The sequence below is a fragment of the Choloepus didactylus genome, chromosome 1 (assembly GCF_015220235.1).
Source record: "Choloepus didactylus isolate mChoDid1 chromosome 1, mChoDid1.pri, whole genome shotgun sequence".
Taxonomy (NCBI): domain Eukaryota; kingdom Metazoa; phylum Chordata; class Mammalia; order Pilosa; family Megalonychidae; genus Choloepus; species Choloepus didactylus.
Genome location: NC_051307.1, coordinates 77513342 through 77529117, shown reverse-complemented (window position 1 = coordinate 77529117; position 15776 = coordinate 77513342). Strand labels below are relative to the sequence as shown.

General features: G+C 36.4%; 1 protein-coding gene across 1 annotated transcript in view; it reads left to right on the top strand.

The window, feature by feature from the left end:
* SLC9C1 (solute carrier family 9 member C1) overlaps positions 1 to 15776 on the top strand; it is a 145698-nt gene that overhangs the window by 105574 nt on the left and 24348 nt on the right. Inside the window, exons 16-20 of the mRNA XM_037813191.1 lie at positions 1740 to 1935; positions 6482 to 6667; positions 9023 to 9172; positions 10549 to 10600; positions 11360 to 11508. Of these exons, the coding sequence (XP_037669119.1) occupies positions 1740 to 1935; positions 6482 to 6667; positions 9023 to 9172; positions 10549 to 10600; positions 11360 to 11508 (733 nt within the window). The remainder of the gene's footprint in view (positions 1 to 1739; positions 1936 to 6481; positions 6668 to 9022; positions 9173 to 10548; positions 10601 to 11359; positions 11509 to 15776) is intronic.

Sequence of the window (15776 nt, the reverse complement as noted above, 5' to 3'; positions counted from 1 at the left end):
CCAGCAAACTCCAAATAGACTAAATCCAAATAAACCCACTCCAAGACATATTCTGATCAGACTGTCAAATACTGAGGAGCAAGTTCTGAAAACAGCAAGAGAAAAGCAATTCACCACATACAAAGGAAACAACAGAAGACTAAGTTGTGACTACTCAGTGGCCACCATGGAGGCGAGAAGGCAGTGGCATGACATATTTAAAATTCTAAGAGAGAAAAATTTCCAACCAAGAATACTTTATCCAGCAAAGCTCTCCTTCAAATTTGAGGGAGAGCTTAAATTTTTCACAGACAAACAAATGCTGAGAGAGTTTGCCAATAAAAGACCTGCCCTACTTCAGATACTAAAGGGAGCCCTACCAACAGAGAAACAAAGAAAGGAGAAAGAGATATAGAGAATTTTAACAGACATATGTAGTACCTTACATCCCAAATAACCAGGACACTCATTTTTCTCTGGGGATCATGAATCTTTCCCTCCAGAAGGGACCATAAGCTGGGACATAAAAAGCCTCAATAAATTAAAAAGAAAATTGGATATACTCAAAGCACATTCTCCAACCATAATGGAATACAAATAGAAGTCAATAATTTTTGAACTGTAACTCCACTATTTACTTCCTACATGATGTAAAATACACAAACTCTAATGACAAACCGGTGGTTTTGAACTCAACATAAAATATGTTATTTTAGATAACTATATAAAGGTGGGGGAATGGAGGAGTATAGGAACATAGTTTATGTGTTCTATTGAAATGAAGGTGGTATCAAAGAAAAACAAGACTGATATGGATTTAAGAGGTTAATTTTAAGCCCCACGGGAAACACAAAGAAATTATCAGAGAATATAGCCATAGAGATGAAAAGTAGAGTATGGGTTAAGAGAAATGGGGGAAGGGGCAATGGGGAGTTAAGAAATGAGTGTAGGGTTGCTGTTTGAGGTGAAGGGAAATTTCTAGTAATGGATGGTGAGAAAGAGCATTACAACATTCTAAATGTGATTAATCCCACTAATGGAAGGCTAGGGAGGGGATGGAATGGGAAGATTTAGGTTGTATATATGTTTCCACAATTAAAAAAAAAAAAAAAGACAGTCTAAATAGATGACAATTAAATGCCAAGCATGAACTTGGATGGGATTGGAGGATGGAGGACAGGAGGCTCAAAGGGACACAGTTGAGACATAAGGAAAAGGAAATATGGAATGTAAACTTTGTATCATTGTTGAATCTCTTGTACTTCTTAACTGCGCTTAATGGGATTGCATAAAAGAATATTCTTATTCATGGGAAGTGTATATGTGAATTATAGTGTTTGTTCAAGGATGTGTGCAGCTAGCTCTCATATGTTCAGAAGACAGAGCAATAGATGATGGATGATAGATAGAGAGGGAAAGAAATAGCGATGTGACAGCATGTTAAAGTTGGTGGATTGGGCTATCGGGGGAGGGGGGTCAGGGTATGATGGAATTCTGTGTATGGGGTTAGTATTGTTTTTGCAACTGTTCCTATAACTTTGAATGTATTTCAAAAAAAAAAAAAAAAAAAAAAAACTTTAAGCAGAGGAGGAAATTAAAAAGACAAAATCCGAAGCAGGGTGCCAGAAATTGTTGGCTAATGTTGGCTGCTTCCCAGAATTAAACAAGGCTCTGTAGCTATTGTTTATTGGAGCAGAACTGAGTATATAGGGAGAATCATTTGATGTAATTCTTTTATCAAATCAAACTTTTTTTGACAGATATTGCTGTTTTCGTCTATGCCATAAAATAGTATTTACTGATGAATTTGAATGTGTTGGATACCTTGTGATTATCATGAATATGTTCCCAATTATAATTTCTTGGATACCCCAAATAAATGAAATCTATGAGCATGAATTAAGACATGCTAACTCCTATTTTCTTCAAATTTATATCCTAGAAGCCATAATAAAGGTAATTAAATATTTTTTGCATGTGAACATGTTATATGTCTGAGAGATTTCCTAACTTTATTTTTAAATACTAAATACAGACAATTTCTCCCTCACTTCTCAAGACAAATTAACTTTAATTTTTCATGTTAGTTCAAGGTGAATCAACAGAAAATATGAATGTTTTAAGCATTGATTTTGTATTTTCAAAAATAAATTTTAAATGAAGTGTGTCAGAGAGATGCCGAGTGAGTTTCAAAAGTATTTGCAATATTCCTGTTAGCAATATTCATATTAGCAATATGTTGTTTGGTAAGAAAAGCTCTAAAAGTCTAAAATATACAAGAAAACCAAGAAAATGAAAAATGCTAATATAAAGATTTGTGTTTCTTTTGGACCAAGAGTTATTACTTTAGTTTTCCAGTAAAATTGATCCCTTCTAATTTCTAAATAGAGTGTTATTGCTGCAATAAAGTGACCTGATGGGCTTACAAAAAAAGTTCACATTATTCTTATAATATATATATATGTATATATATATGCCAATAGATAGGTATCTTTTATACTTGAAAAACTTTCATAATTTGATTTTTAACTCCAATTAAAAGGTAATTGTTAAATGATGGAAATACATGACCACAAACTGATAGTAGTATTGCATCATATAGACCAACAAGTTGAAATGTAAAATATTTTAGTCAGAAAATTTAAATATAGGAATTATATCTTATGTTTAGATAAAATGAATAAATCTCAAATCTTTGCTGGAAAATTACAAGGCTATTGCAAAGCCATGATATTGGAGGAAAAAAAATGAGCTCAAATAAAATCATATTATATTTGTAAATTCAAAGTTAGTTGGAAAGAAGTCTGAGCAAATAAAGCAATTGGGATTAGAGTTAGTAATAGGGTGAGGGTGAAGGTGCAGATTCCCCTGCAATCATTTAAAATGCATTACAGTAGAAATAGCACAGAGCTCTGGTTTTTTGACCAACTTTTCCAACCTTTCCAAACTTAAATTTCCTCTTCTATAAAACGACAGGGCTGACCTAAATGATCTAAGAAGGTCCCTCTGGCTCCATTAGTCTTTGTCTTTTGCCAAGGGTGGGGTTAAAGCAGTCAGCTCCATTTAAGATGCAAGAACCAACTGCAGAGATAATATGACACTTCATAGCAGAGAGGATCCTCCCAATCTGGCAAATCCTCTTCTTGTCTCTCTCTTCTAGTTAACTCAGGATTTATCCTCACTGCCCAAATTGCTACCTTGCAGTCACTTATCCTTTCATATATTCTTCTTTCTATTGAGTTCAGTTCTGCCCTTTCCTACTGTACATTTTAAAATCTTCATTATGTTAATAACAATAATGATAAATGATCAGCAACCATGTATCACCAGTCATCTGGTTTATAACATTTCAAATATTTAAAGTAATCCTATAAAGGTAAATATTATACCATGCATTTTACAGATGAGGGACCACAGTCTCTGCTATGTTATGTAACTTATCTAAAGTCACATAGCAAATGAATAGTAGAGTTGTGATCTAAACCCTCAAAGTCCCTGTTCTTTCCAATATACAAGTCTGTCTTAAAATCTCCTTCTTTATATTTTCAACATTTTCCTAAAACACTCTTCATTCTATTAGAGAAATTGGTCTCTTTCTCAAGGGAATGCATGCTGATCATTCTTCTGCATCTTTGGGCCAGAAGATAGGATTGCCTGAACTTCCAACCATTATTTGACATCCTTGCATTCAATAAATACTTCCTCCTTTGAAACTTACCCAATCCTTTTATTCTGTGCCACTTCATCTCCTGTTACTATACTCTAGTGACGTCCAGGTAACTCCTTCACATTTCTGGATCCTTGACATCGGCATAAAATCATTTTCTTTACAAGAGTTCTTTCTAAGTTCCTGAGGGAATAACCCAACCAATACTGTGTTTTAATACAAAGGAAATGAGACATCTACTGAGGATTAAAGGGTGACTTGGGCAGGACTTCACAAGACCAAGATCTACTCCTCTGCTTCTCATATTCAGACAATGAGTTTCCTCAGCCTGGCCAAATATAGGCAAGCTCCAGAGCAACGGCTATCACAAGAGTCTGCTTATAAACAAGAAGGCAACTTCTTAGTTTATAATGGCCCATATGCTCTTCTTGAGTTAAGTATATATGTATATCCTACAATTTCTTGGAATCAGAATGAGGTGGGGGTCAGGGAATCAGGCTGGTAAGAAAAGGCAAATTGATCTATACCTTAAGTATTATAGTAGAGATATATACAAGGGGCCTTGGGAACAAACAGAAGTGGTTCCTTACCTAGAATAGTGGGGTCAGAGAAGCAAGGCTTTCCAGGGAAGGAGATGCTTGAGCTAAATTTTGAATAATGAATGAGTCAAAGAATAGGACGCATATATGGCATTCTGGACAACAGAACAAGGAAAAGCTTGGAGGCAATAATATGATGCATGCAAGGAACATCATTCCCAACGACTAGTGCTTAAGGAAGGGTTAGTTGGGGGTGGGGACTGGTGAGATGCTAAATTCATAGGGAGGATATAGAAATGAAGCAGGAGACATAGTAATAAAAGGCTTTACAGGTCATGCTGTCTTATCCACTTCCTTGACGTCAACTGCTATTAATAATCTAATGACTCCTAAATTTATGTCTCCAGCTAAAATGTTATCTAGAGCCTCAGACCGTCTAGATAACAGCTGACTAGATCTCTCCAACAAACACTGTGCAAGCATTCAAAACAGCATGGTCAAAACAAATTTATCTTCTCTAAACATACACTGGAAACACAGTTTCTCAAGGTGGAATCCACAATGATCTTTGGCACATCCCCACTCTCTTAGCTATAGTGGGTTTTCAATGTGTTGTTTTTTGTTTCTTTTTGAAATAAAAAAGAAAGAAATGAATGAACTATCATAAAATATTAGGTATTTTGAATATTTTCTGTCTTGGAATAAATGCTTCAATATTTTAACAATTTTCATTTTAAATTGATATAATCATTTACTAGTATGAGCATATATTTTACTTTAACATGTCTAAATTCAAATCATTTTTAAGAAGACGTGCTATTATATTAAACCATCAAATTATATCATAATTCCATAATATTTACAGATTACTTGTTCCAGTATTACAAACTCAGGAGAAAAATTATTAGAAGAATCAATAGTGACATAAAGTGAAATGAAACATGAAGGTATAGACCTGAGATCTAAAACTTGCACGTATATTTCACTTTAACCTATAAAATAAGTTCCTTCCAAAACATTCATATTCTACTAGAAATTTCATATTCAACGAGAAACCTACCTCAACTATTCCTTTAGTTGGCATTCAGCTTACCCTGCTGAATTGTCCAGAAAAAGTTTCTAAGCTGTGGATTCAAGGCAATGAAATCTTTGTTTCCAGAATTCAGATTAAGTTATAATATTAATGCCTTAAAATTTATGTAGTTAATACAAGGAAAGGGAACTGCATATTCTGAAGTGGTCTTATGCCTAGTGCTAGAAAATTGCCATGTGCAATAATAAAAATATTATCCTTTGCAGGCATTTGTAAAGAATGTTCTCTGAATCAACAAATACTTCCAGTCATCACTAGCTCTTTAGATGTGTGTGGGAGAAATTAGAAAAACCAAGTAATAAACTTAGGAAAAAAAAGCAGAGGCAATTTTTCAGCTTAAAGTTATCTGATTAAAAAGACTTTCATATTACTTGACCTATTTTTTTAGAAATCCTCATAGAGGCCTCTAGTGTAGGAATATATGTTTATTGAGCAAAACATAAATATCTTCTGAATTGTACTTTGAACATGCATGCATTAATGAATTTGCATGTTAGCCCTACAAACATATTTATTGAAATGGAGAAAAGAGTTTGTGCAATTTCCAAGGTACTTCTAATAAAATATAGACTTTTGCTTGGATAATCGATTAAAGATGGCTTTTATTCACCATCATCCCAGAATGAAATTACACAAATTGAATTTAGTGAATAAAAACATAACCTTTTAATAAATAAACTCTAAATCTAGAACTACTTTAATAAAAATCTTGCCCAAATGTATCACAAATTGAATCTTTTTCTTGATTACTCATAACTTTTGTGGCTTTCAATCATATTCTACTGTAAAATGAAATATCACCCTCAGGACTTTTGTGGTATACAGAGCTGTTTTTGTTAAACTGAAGGACCTGGGCAAACTGTTTGTGTGTGAGTTTGTCTGCCTTTCCATTGCAGCTACTTATTAGTGGCGTCATTATTTAAATCCATTTCTTTACATCTATTCCTGCACTACATACCCAATCCTAAATCAATGATCCTGAATTTTCCTCTCTTTTACTACAGGATAAAGTTGATGAATTTAGTTTGTCTGTTTAATTTTGATTTCCTGGTGATATTCCAGACAAGTAGAGTCTCAAGGTAGATCAGAGAAAAACCTAACTGTGATATCTCTGTTATTATGGAAAATGATGTGGTAAAGCAAAAAAAAAGAAAAACAAACAAAAAAACCCACAATAAATGTACTTTCTTTTTAAATCAACAGATAGGAGCAATGAGAAAAGATTATTTTTCACATTTTTGGAACCTGTTTGAGTTATCAATTACAATAGCTGGCATCATAGATTTAATACTTGTTGAGACGGAGTTCATTAATTATACTTTTAGCTGGATTCAAACTGTAGTCTTCATAAAAATTGTTCGATTTCTTCGTATACTACGCATTTTGAAGGTAAGAAACAATTAAATCATGCAATTTCAAATTTCTGCTGAGTATTTCATGAAATATGGACTGAAATCAGTTTACTAGTTTTATGATCAACACTATCTGTTAGGTTATATTTTAAATTTAGTTAACTTTTGACAAATTAAGTTTTATAACATTTTTATTAAGAATATCTGAATTATATTAGAAATTCATTTAGCACTTGAGTGTAGAAATACGACTTTTCCTGTGAACAGAGAGCACATGAGAAATTTCATATTAATACAAATACAAATTAACCCCAAGGTACTGCTTATTCTTATGGATACCATGTGTGATGATTAGGTTCATGTGTCACCTTGGCCAGGTGATAGTACCCAGCTGTCTGGTCAAGCAAACACTGGCCTAACAATTGCTGTGAGGACGTTTGAGGCTGGTTAATAAACCAACAGGCTGGTTTATTAAATCATCAGTGAATTGACTGCAGCTGTGACTGACGACTCACCAAAGGGCATGCCTTCCACAATGAGAGAATGCAATTGGCTGGATTTAATCCAATTAATCAGTTGAAGACTTATAAGGAAGACAGATAGAGGACCTTCACTTCTTCTTTGGCTGCCCAGTGAAGCATTTCCTGAGGAGTTCGTCGAAGTTGCCGGTTCGTTTCCTGAGTAGTTCATCGGACATATTCCTTGGAGTTGACAGTTTGCTGACTGCTCTACAGAATTTGGACTCATGCATACCCACAGTTGCGTGAGGCACTTTTACAATTTGATAGTCAGAGACACCTCTCATTGATTCTGTTTCCCTAGAGAATCCTAACTAATACACCATGGGAATAAAAGACAGAAATCAAGAAGACAAACATCCATGCAATCCATTCAGAGTGACAAAGCATATAGCATGCATTCATACAAATTAAGAACCAATAATACACTTTCATTATTATATAAATTTATAGAATTATAAAATCATGGCATCAGAAATTACCTTTGATTATCTAGTATGTCTTTTTTACAATGCATAAATCCTTTATGTAACAATTATGGTGGGTTATTTGTTTTCTGTATGATTATTTCAATGACATTGAACTTTCCTTCACACAGCAGATGAAGTGTATATGGATACAGATATACTCTCCTCCCTCTACCTTCTCTCTTCATATACAAACAAGATAACACATAAAAGCACGTCCAGAGATATGAGAGATATAAAACCAAATAAGGCATAGTTCATCTAGAGAACTAAAGCTAACAGATTAGAATCTTTACATTTACAGCTTTATTATATATGTCTAAAAATTACTTTTGCCACTGGGAGTTATGTTCTAAGGAATCAACCAGGTCTAAAAGTATGCAAGCAGTAGCATATGGGACTGTAAGTAATTCTACTGTGTAATTAGATCCAAGGAGGCAAGTCTAATGTATTCCAACGACTAGTTAATTCTTCCGATAGAAGGATATAAAGAGTCTACTGAACAGTTTAGGTAAAGAAGTTGTTAAACCCCCTAAGAAGTTTGTTTATATGTTCAGGAAACTTTGAACCCTACCTTATGTCAAATGGCAGGTCCTTGGAATATGAAGACAAATTATATATAGGCTCTTTCCCTAAGATGCTTATTTTAGAAGGGAAATGACAAGTAATCCCCATATTCCAATGTTATATGGTAGGATAAGTGCAAAGCAGCAGTATGCAAGAATGCTGGGTAGGATAGAAAAGAATTCCTTTATCAGGTGATACTTGAGCTGTTAAGTGAGCTGAATTTTAAAAGATGAATATAAGCTCTTTGGGGATTATTAGCAGGTGGTTGGAGGGCAGAATATAGGGGTTATGGAGCACATACAGGGAAAACAGAAAACAACTAGCTCTGTTGGAGATGGAGGCTACAAAATGCTAAAGGATGATCTAGAGACTTAAACCCTCAGCAAATAAATTGACTGGAGAGAAGTTAATTGTGGAATTTAACAAAGAACATGGGGAGAAAGGGGAGGTCCCAACCCCAGTGGCCCCCCTAATAGGAGGTTTAGTAGGGGATTTAGTATATAAAACCTGCAGTCTTTTATGGACTTCATCACAAAGATGTAAGTCCAGATTAATCACATTGTTTTCTAAGAATTTAAGCCATTTGAAAATAGCATCTGCTTCTCTGTGAGGGAAATAAGAAGAATAAAGTCATAAACTTCACATGGTGCCCAACATTATTAGTTATAGGGAAGTAGCTATAGTCATGAAGTTTTAAAGACACCACAAATAAAATAAATAAGAATCTTGATAGGCTAGGGTAGTTAACTTTGAGAGTGCTTCGCTTCTTATCTATTTTGGTTAAACTAATCAACTAAAATTTGTATAATTTATATTAAATGATAGTCCTGTTTTTTTCAGCTCATAACACCAAAGTTGCTGCAGATAATAGACAAAAGAATGAGTCATCAGCTATCCTTCAGGTATGCTATACTAAAAGGATATGTCCAAGGTGAAGGAGACATAATGACTATAATTGATCAGATTGCAAGTTCTAAACAGGTTAAACAGGTAAGGAAAACCTTAAATACTAAGAAAATGGTTAATTCCCCCACTCCTTTATTAGCCTCCCCCATCATGTTCTAGTCTTTCCTCTGTCTATTATGTAGAGTGGTCTTTGATCCCTGGTTTGCTAATTAATTTTGTAAAAACTTAATAAACTAGTCTACATTAAAATTACTCAAATGCCTCCTTAAAGAAATGTCTGTGCCATAGTAGCAAGTTCTGAGCTTTTAGAAGGTGCCTTTCTCTCCTTGGGGAGGCTACCGTGAAACTCATGGGCAGTGGTTGGCCCCCTCCCAAGGCCAGCTCCAGGGTCAGCCAGGCTACAGATGTATGAAATAGGAAATACCAGAACTTGAGGGGTGATGGCTGCATTGGAGAGACAGAGCTTCCTCATATGACCAAAGGCTCTTTCCACCTCTTTCTATCCCTGTTTTTCTCACAGTAATTAGTAAAGGAAGTAAAGATAGGTGATATGGCAAATGGAAAAGGGGAGCAATAATTAATCTGGAGGGAAACCTAGACTAGTTCCCTCATTATACAGGTGAGAAAAATGAGGGCAAGAGGCATTAAGTGACTGTGCCAAGCATTGTATACTAGTAAACGGCAAAGAGAGTTCTAGGGCATAAGTTCTAGATTTTTTAGAACTAGACTGAGGCACATTGACACTAACTTGTGCCCAAAAGTTGATTGGCCACATGGAGTTAAATAATTGCTTTTCAGAGTAGTTTAGAACATTTGAATGTTATATTTCCTATGCCCAAATCTTTGTAGTTGAGAAAACTGAACATTCACCATGTGATAGAATACAGAAAACAGTATCCTTCCCCTCTTCACCAACTTTGACTTTAAAACTCTTTTTCCTGAAATTTATCACCCTTTCTAGTTATTCATATTTAGCACAGGAATTTGAGGTCACACAGTAAAAAAATAAGAGAGGTCTTGAATCTCTAAAATGTTGTCCAGTTTTAGATTTCATTCAGCTCTCACATTGCTGGGCTAAGCTGTCTACCTCACTAAAGGTTGAAAGCTGCCTCCTTGTCTCAACTTTGGAGACTCTCACAAAGCTAAATGGGAAAGTACCTAATCATGCTTGCAGAGTTTAGAATCAGTAGTATCCTACAACTCGTAGCACCAAAGTACAACTCACCTTCAGGCCTTTCAAAGTTGACCTGAGTAGTGTCACTTCTTATCCTCTCTATCACTCTTCCTGGAGCAAAGAAACCTTTCATTGCACAAAATTCAATTCTAACCCTTGAAAAGCTCTCCATCATATTTTTCTTTCAAGCTATAATTTAGGTTACAAAATCTATCATTTGCAAATATAAGGATATTTTACAGCAATCTGTCTTCCCAATGGTGATATCATTTCTTTTGTTTTATAGATTTTAGTAAGGCGGATAACAAGGAATACAGGACGTGCTATGAAAGAGCTAGGTAGGTATCTCTCATCCCAAAGATTCAGCATGACTATCTCTTATCATCACTACCTTAAAAAGGCAATGGTTTTGATAACTATACTGATCTTTGAGGAAACCCAGTTACTACTAGTACTAAAAGGGAAAATCTCAGCAATCAAAATGTCTTCATCTTCTAGTTTGAGTGGAAAGAGTGTAAAATCTCTCCACACTTGTTCTCTCTTCCTTATGCCCCAATGAAGGCCTTTTAGTTCTTATTTAAAGACTCATATTAGAAGTCACATGTAGTCTCTAGGAACATAAACTATGGTGGGTGTCCAGAATCCAGATCAGACAGGCAGGAGAGCACAGATGGATAAGCCATCCAGATGCACAGGCAGGGTGAGAGGACAACGACTGTGGCTAAGTGAGAGGACTTGATCAGAAGCAGTATCTAAGCACACAGTCTGTAGTCACAAATTCTGGTTCAAATGGAATAGGAAAGTAAGTCATGAGCTCCAGCCATAGAGCCCAGAATGGCTACTCAGTGTCCAGTACAGGCAAGATCAGTGTAACTGTTAATCCTGGGACTGGACCCATCAGTCCTCCATAGGATTAGGCACAGAGATGAGCTGCTGTGAAGAGAATGACAGGCAGAATTCTGGCACTACCAGTAAATAAAGCTTGATTACAGCAATCCCATAAGGGAGAAATACATTTCCCTATGTTGACAGGTGTACTCCATGAAATATTTAAAATACTGTCTTTATTTCATCTGAAAATAATTTGTTATCTTCAGGCTACTTAGAATATGATCACCCAGAAATTGCCATCACTATGAAAACGAAGGAGGAAATTAATGTTATGCTCAGTATGGCTAGAGAAATTGTTAAGGTTTTCAGGTCAAAAGGAATTATTCATAAAGTTGAAGTTTCTGAAATTAATAAGGTAAGATATTTTTTAAAAGATATACTTATTTTATATCTATCTATCTATCTATATAGATAGATAGATAGATAGATAGATAATTTGATATATAGCCTACTTTTGACCACTGTCATTCTATGTATTGAATGTTATACTGGAGGCCTTAGCCAGGTCAAGAAGGAAAGAAAGAACATTGAGAAATGGAAATTCTGGAAAGAAAGGACAGAAAGCTGATATTAGTTTATTGTTTAATTTAAAATTCTAAGGAATTAACTTTAAACCCACAGGATAATTAAAAAGGTATCCATAAACAGGACCAATAATCAAAATTCTAATGCAAAATAAGAAAATGTAGAAAAATATTATTTTTACAATAGCAATTAAAAATTCTAAAATCCTTAGGTATGTACCTAACATAAAATATGCAACACCCATGGGTGTTTTTAATCTGAAAAACTGTACTGAAGACCTGAATACATGTTTTTGCAGGACAGGGGTCAGCAAACTTTCTCTGTAAAGGGCCAGATAGTACATCTTTTATGCTATGCACACCATATGGTCCTTGCCACAATAACTCAATTCTGCCATTGTATTGCCAGGACAACTATAGACAATATGTATATGAATGGGCATGACTGTGTCCCAATAAAACTTTTTTCAAAAACATATGTCAGAGGTAGGGCAAGATGGTGGATTGGTGAGGTGTATGTTTTAGTTACTCTTCCAGGGAAGTAGGTAGAAAGCCAGGAACTGCGTGGACTGGACACCGTAGAGCAATCTGACTTTGGGCATACTTCATACAACACTCATGAAAATGTGGAACTGCTGAGATCAGCGAAATCTGTAAGTTTTTGCGGCCAGGGGACCCATGCCCCTCCCTGCCAGGCTCAGTCCCGTGGGAGGAGGGGCCGTCAGCTCTGGGAAGGAGAAGGGAGAACTGCAGTGGCAGCAGTTATCGGAAACTCATTCTACTGATCCAAACTCTGACCATAGATAGACTGAGACCAGACACCAGAGAATCTGAGAGCAGCCAGCCCAGCAGAGAGGAGATAGGCATAGCAAAAAACAGCAAGACAAACCCAAAAATAAAAGCGGAGGCTTTTTGGAGTTCTGGTGAACATACAAAGGGGAAGGGCAGAGCTCAGGCCCTGAGGCTCATTTGCAAATCCCGAAGAAAAACTGATCTCTCTGCCCCCTGGATCTTTCCTTAATAGCCCTAATTGCTTTGTCTCTTAGCATTTCAAAAACCCATGAGATCTGCCAAGAGGGCCTTTTATTTTTTTCTTTTTCTAAAACAACTACTCTAAGAAGCCCAATACAGAAAGCCTCAAAGACGTGCAATTTGGGCAGGTCAAGACAAGAGCAGAACTAAGAGAGCTCTGACACAAAAGGCAATAATCCAGTGGCTGAGAAAATTCACTAAACACCACAACTTCCCAAGAAAAGAGGGGTGTCAGCTCACAGCCATCATCCTGGTGGACAGGAAACACTCCTGCCCATCGCCGGCCCCATAGCCCAGAGCTGCCCCAGACAACCGAGTATGACAGAAGTGCTTCCAATAACACACATACACCACAAAATTGGGCATGGACATTAGCCTTCCCTGCACCCTCAGCTGGTTGTCCCAGAGTTGGGAAGGTGGGGCAGTGGGAATTAACAAGCCTTATTCAGACATCATTTCAGCAGACTGGGAGCCTCCCTACACAGACTGGCAGCTCAGAACTGCCCTGGGGGGACGGCACTCACCAGTGACATAGCACAGTCATCCCTCAACAGAGGACCAGAGGGTTCAAGGCCTGGAAGAGGGACCCAGATGCAAGTCTCAGGGGCCACACACCAATACCAAGGACTTGTGGGTCAGCGGCAGAGACAAACTGTGGCAGGACTGAACTGAAGGATTAGACAATTGCAGCAGCTATAAAACTCCAGGAACACCAGGGAGATTTGATTGTTAGAGTCACCCCCCTCCCTGACAGCCCAGACACATGCCCCTTATACAGGACGGGCAACACCAACTACACACTCAAGCTTGGTACACCAATTGGACCCCACAAGACTTACTCCCCCACTCACCACAGAGGCAAAACAGGGGAGAACTGCCTTGAGGGGAACAGGTGGCTCGTGGACGCCACCTGCTGGTTAGTCACAGAAAGTGTACTCCATGAAGCTATACTTCTGACAAATTAGAGATAAGGATTTCAATTGGTCTACAAATCCTAAAAGAACCCTATCAAGTTAAGCAAATGCCAAGAGGCCAAAAACAACAGAAAATTTTAAGGCATATGAAAAAAACAGACGATATGGATAACCCAAGCCCAAACACCCAAATCAAGAGCTCAGAAGAGACACAGTACCTAGAGCAACTAATCAAGAACTAAAGATGAATGATGAGACCATCGCATGGGATACAAAGGACATCAAGAAGAGCATGGAACAGGATATAAAGGACATCAAGAAGAATCTAGAAGAGCATAAAGAAAACATTGCAAGACTAAGTAAAAAAATAGATGATCTTATGGAAATTAAAGAAACTGTTGACCAAATTAAAACGATTCTGGATACTCATAGTACAAGACTAGAGGAAGTTGAACAACGAATCAGTGACCTGGAAGATGACAGAATGGAAAATGAAAGCACAAAAGAAAGAATGGGGAAAAAATAAAAAAAATCGAAATGGACCTCATGGATATGATAGATAATGTAAAACATCCAAATATAAGACTCATTGGTTAAAGAATTGGGGTAGCTGGTGGTGGATATCTGAAACTATTAAACTACAACCCAGAACCCATGAATCTCGAAGACAGTTGTATAAAAATGTAGCTTATGAGGGGTGACAATGGGATTGGGAAAGCCATAAGGACCACACTCCCCTTTGTCTAATTTATGGATGGATGTGTAGAAAAGTAGGGGAAGGAAACAAACAGACAAAGGTACCCAGTGTTCTTTTTTACTTCAATTGCTCTTTTTCACTCTAATTATTATTCTTGTTATTTTTGTGTGTGTGCTAATGAAGGTGTCAGGGATTGATTTAGGTGATGAATGTACAACTATGTAATGGTACAGTGAACAATCGAAAGTACGATTTGTTTTGTATGACTGCGTGGTATGTGAATATATCTCAGTAAAATGATGATTAAAAAAAAAAAAAAAAAGACTCATTGGTGTTCCAGAAGGAGAAGAAAAGAGTAAAGGTCTAGGAAGAGTATTCAAAGAAATTGTTGGGGAAAACTTCCCAAATCTTCTAAACACCATAAATACACAAATCATAAATGCCCAGTGAACTCCAAATAGAATAAATCCAAATAAACCCACTCTGAGACATATTCTGATCACACTGTCAAATACAGAAGAGAAGGAGCAAGTTCTGAAAGCAGCAAGAGAAAAGCAATTCAGTACATACAAAGGAAACAGCATAAGACTAATTAGTGACTACTCAGCAGCCACCATGGAGGCAAGAAGGCAGTGGCACGACATATTTAAAATTCTGAGTGAGAAAAATTTCCAGCCAAGATTACTTTATCCAGCAAAGCTCTCCTTCAAATTTGAGGAAGAGCTTAAATTTTTCACAGACAAACAAATGCTGAGAGAATTTGCTAACAAGAGACCAGCCCTACTGGAGATACTAAAGGGAGCCCTATGGACAGAGAAACAAAGAAAGGAGAGAGAGACATGGAGAAAGGTTCAGTACTAAAGAGATTCGTTATGGGTACATTAAAGGATATTAATAGAGAGAGGGAAAAATACATATGACAAACATAAACCAAAGGATAAGACGGCTGATTCAAGAAATGCCTTCATGGTTATAACATTGAATGTAAATGGATTAAATTCCCCATTTAAAAGATATAGATTTGCAGAGTGGATTAAAAAAAAATGAACCATCAATATGCTGCATACAAGAGACTCATCTTAGACACAGGGACACAAAGAACTTGAAAGTGAAAGGATGGAAAAAAATATTTCATGCAAGCTACAGCCAAAAGAAAGCAGGTGTAGCAATATTAATCTCAGATAAAATAGACTTCAAATGCAGGGATGTTTTGAGAGACAAAGAAGGCCACTACATACTAATAAAAGGGGCAATTCAACAAGAAGAAATAACAATCATAAATATTTATGCACCCAATCAAGGTGCCACAAAATACATGAGACAAACACTGGCAAAACTAAAGGAAGCAATTGATGTTTCCATAATAATTGTGGGACACTTCAGCACATCACTCTCTCCTATAGATAGATCAACCAGACAGAAGACCAATAAGGAAACTGAAAACCTAAACAATCTG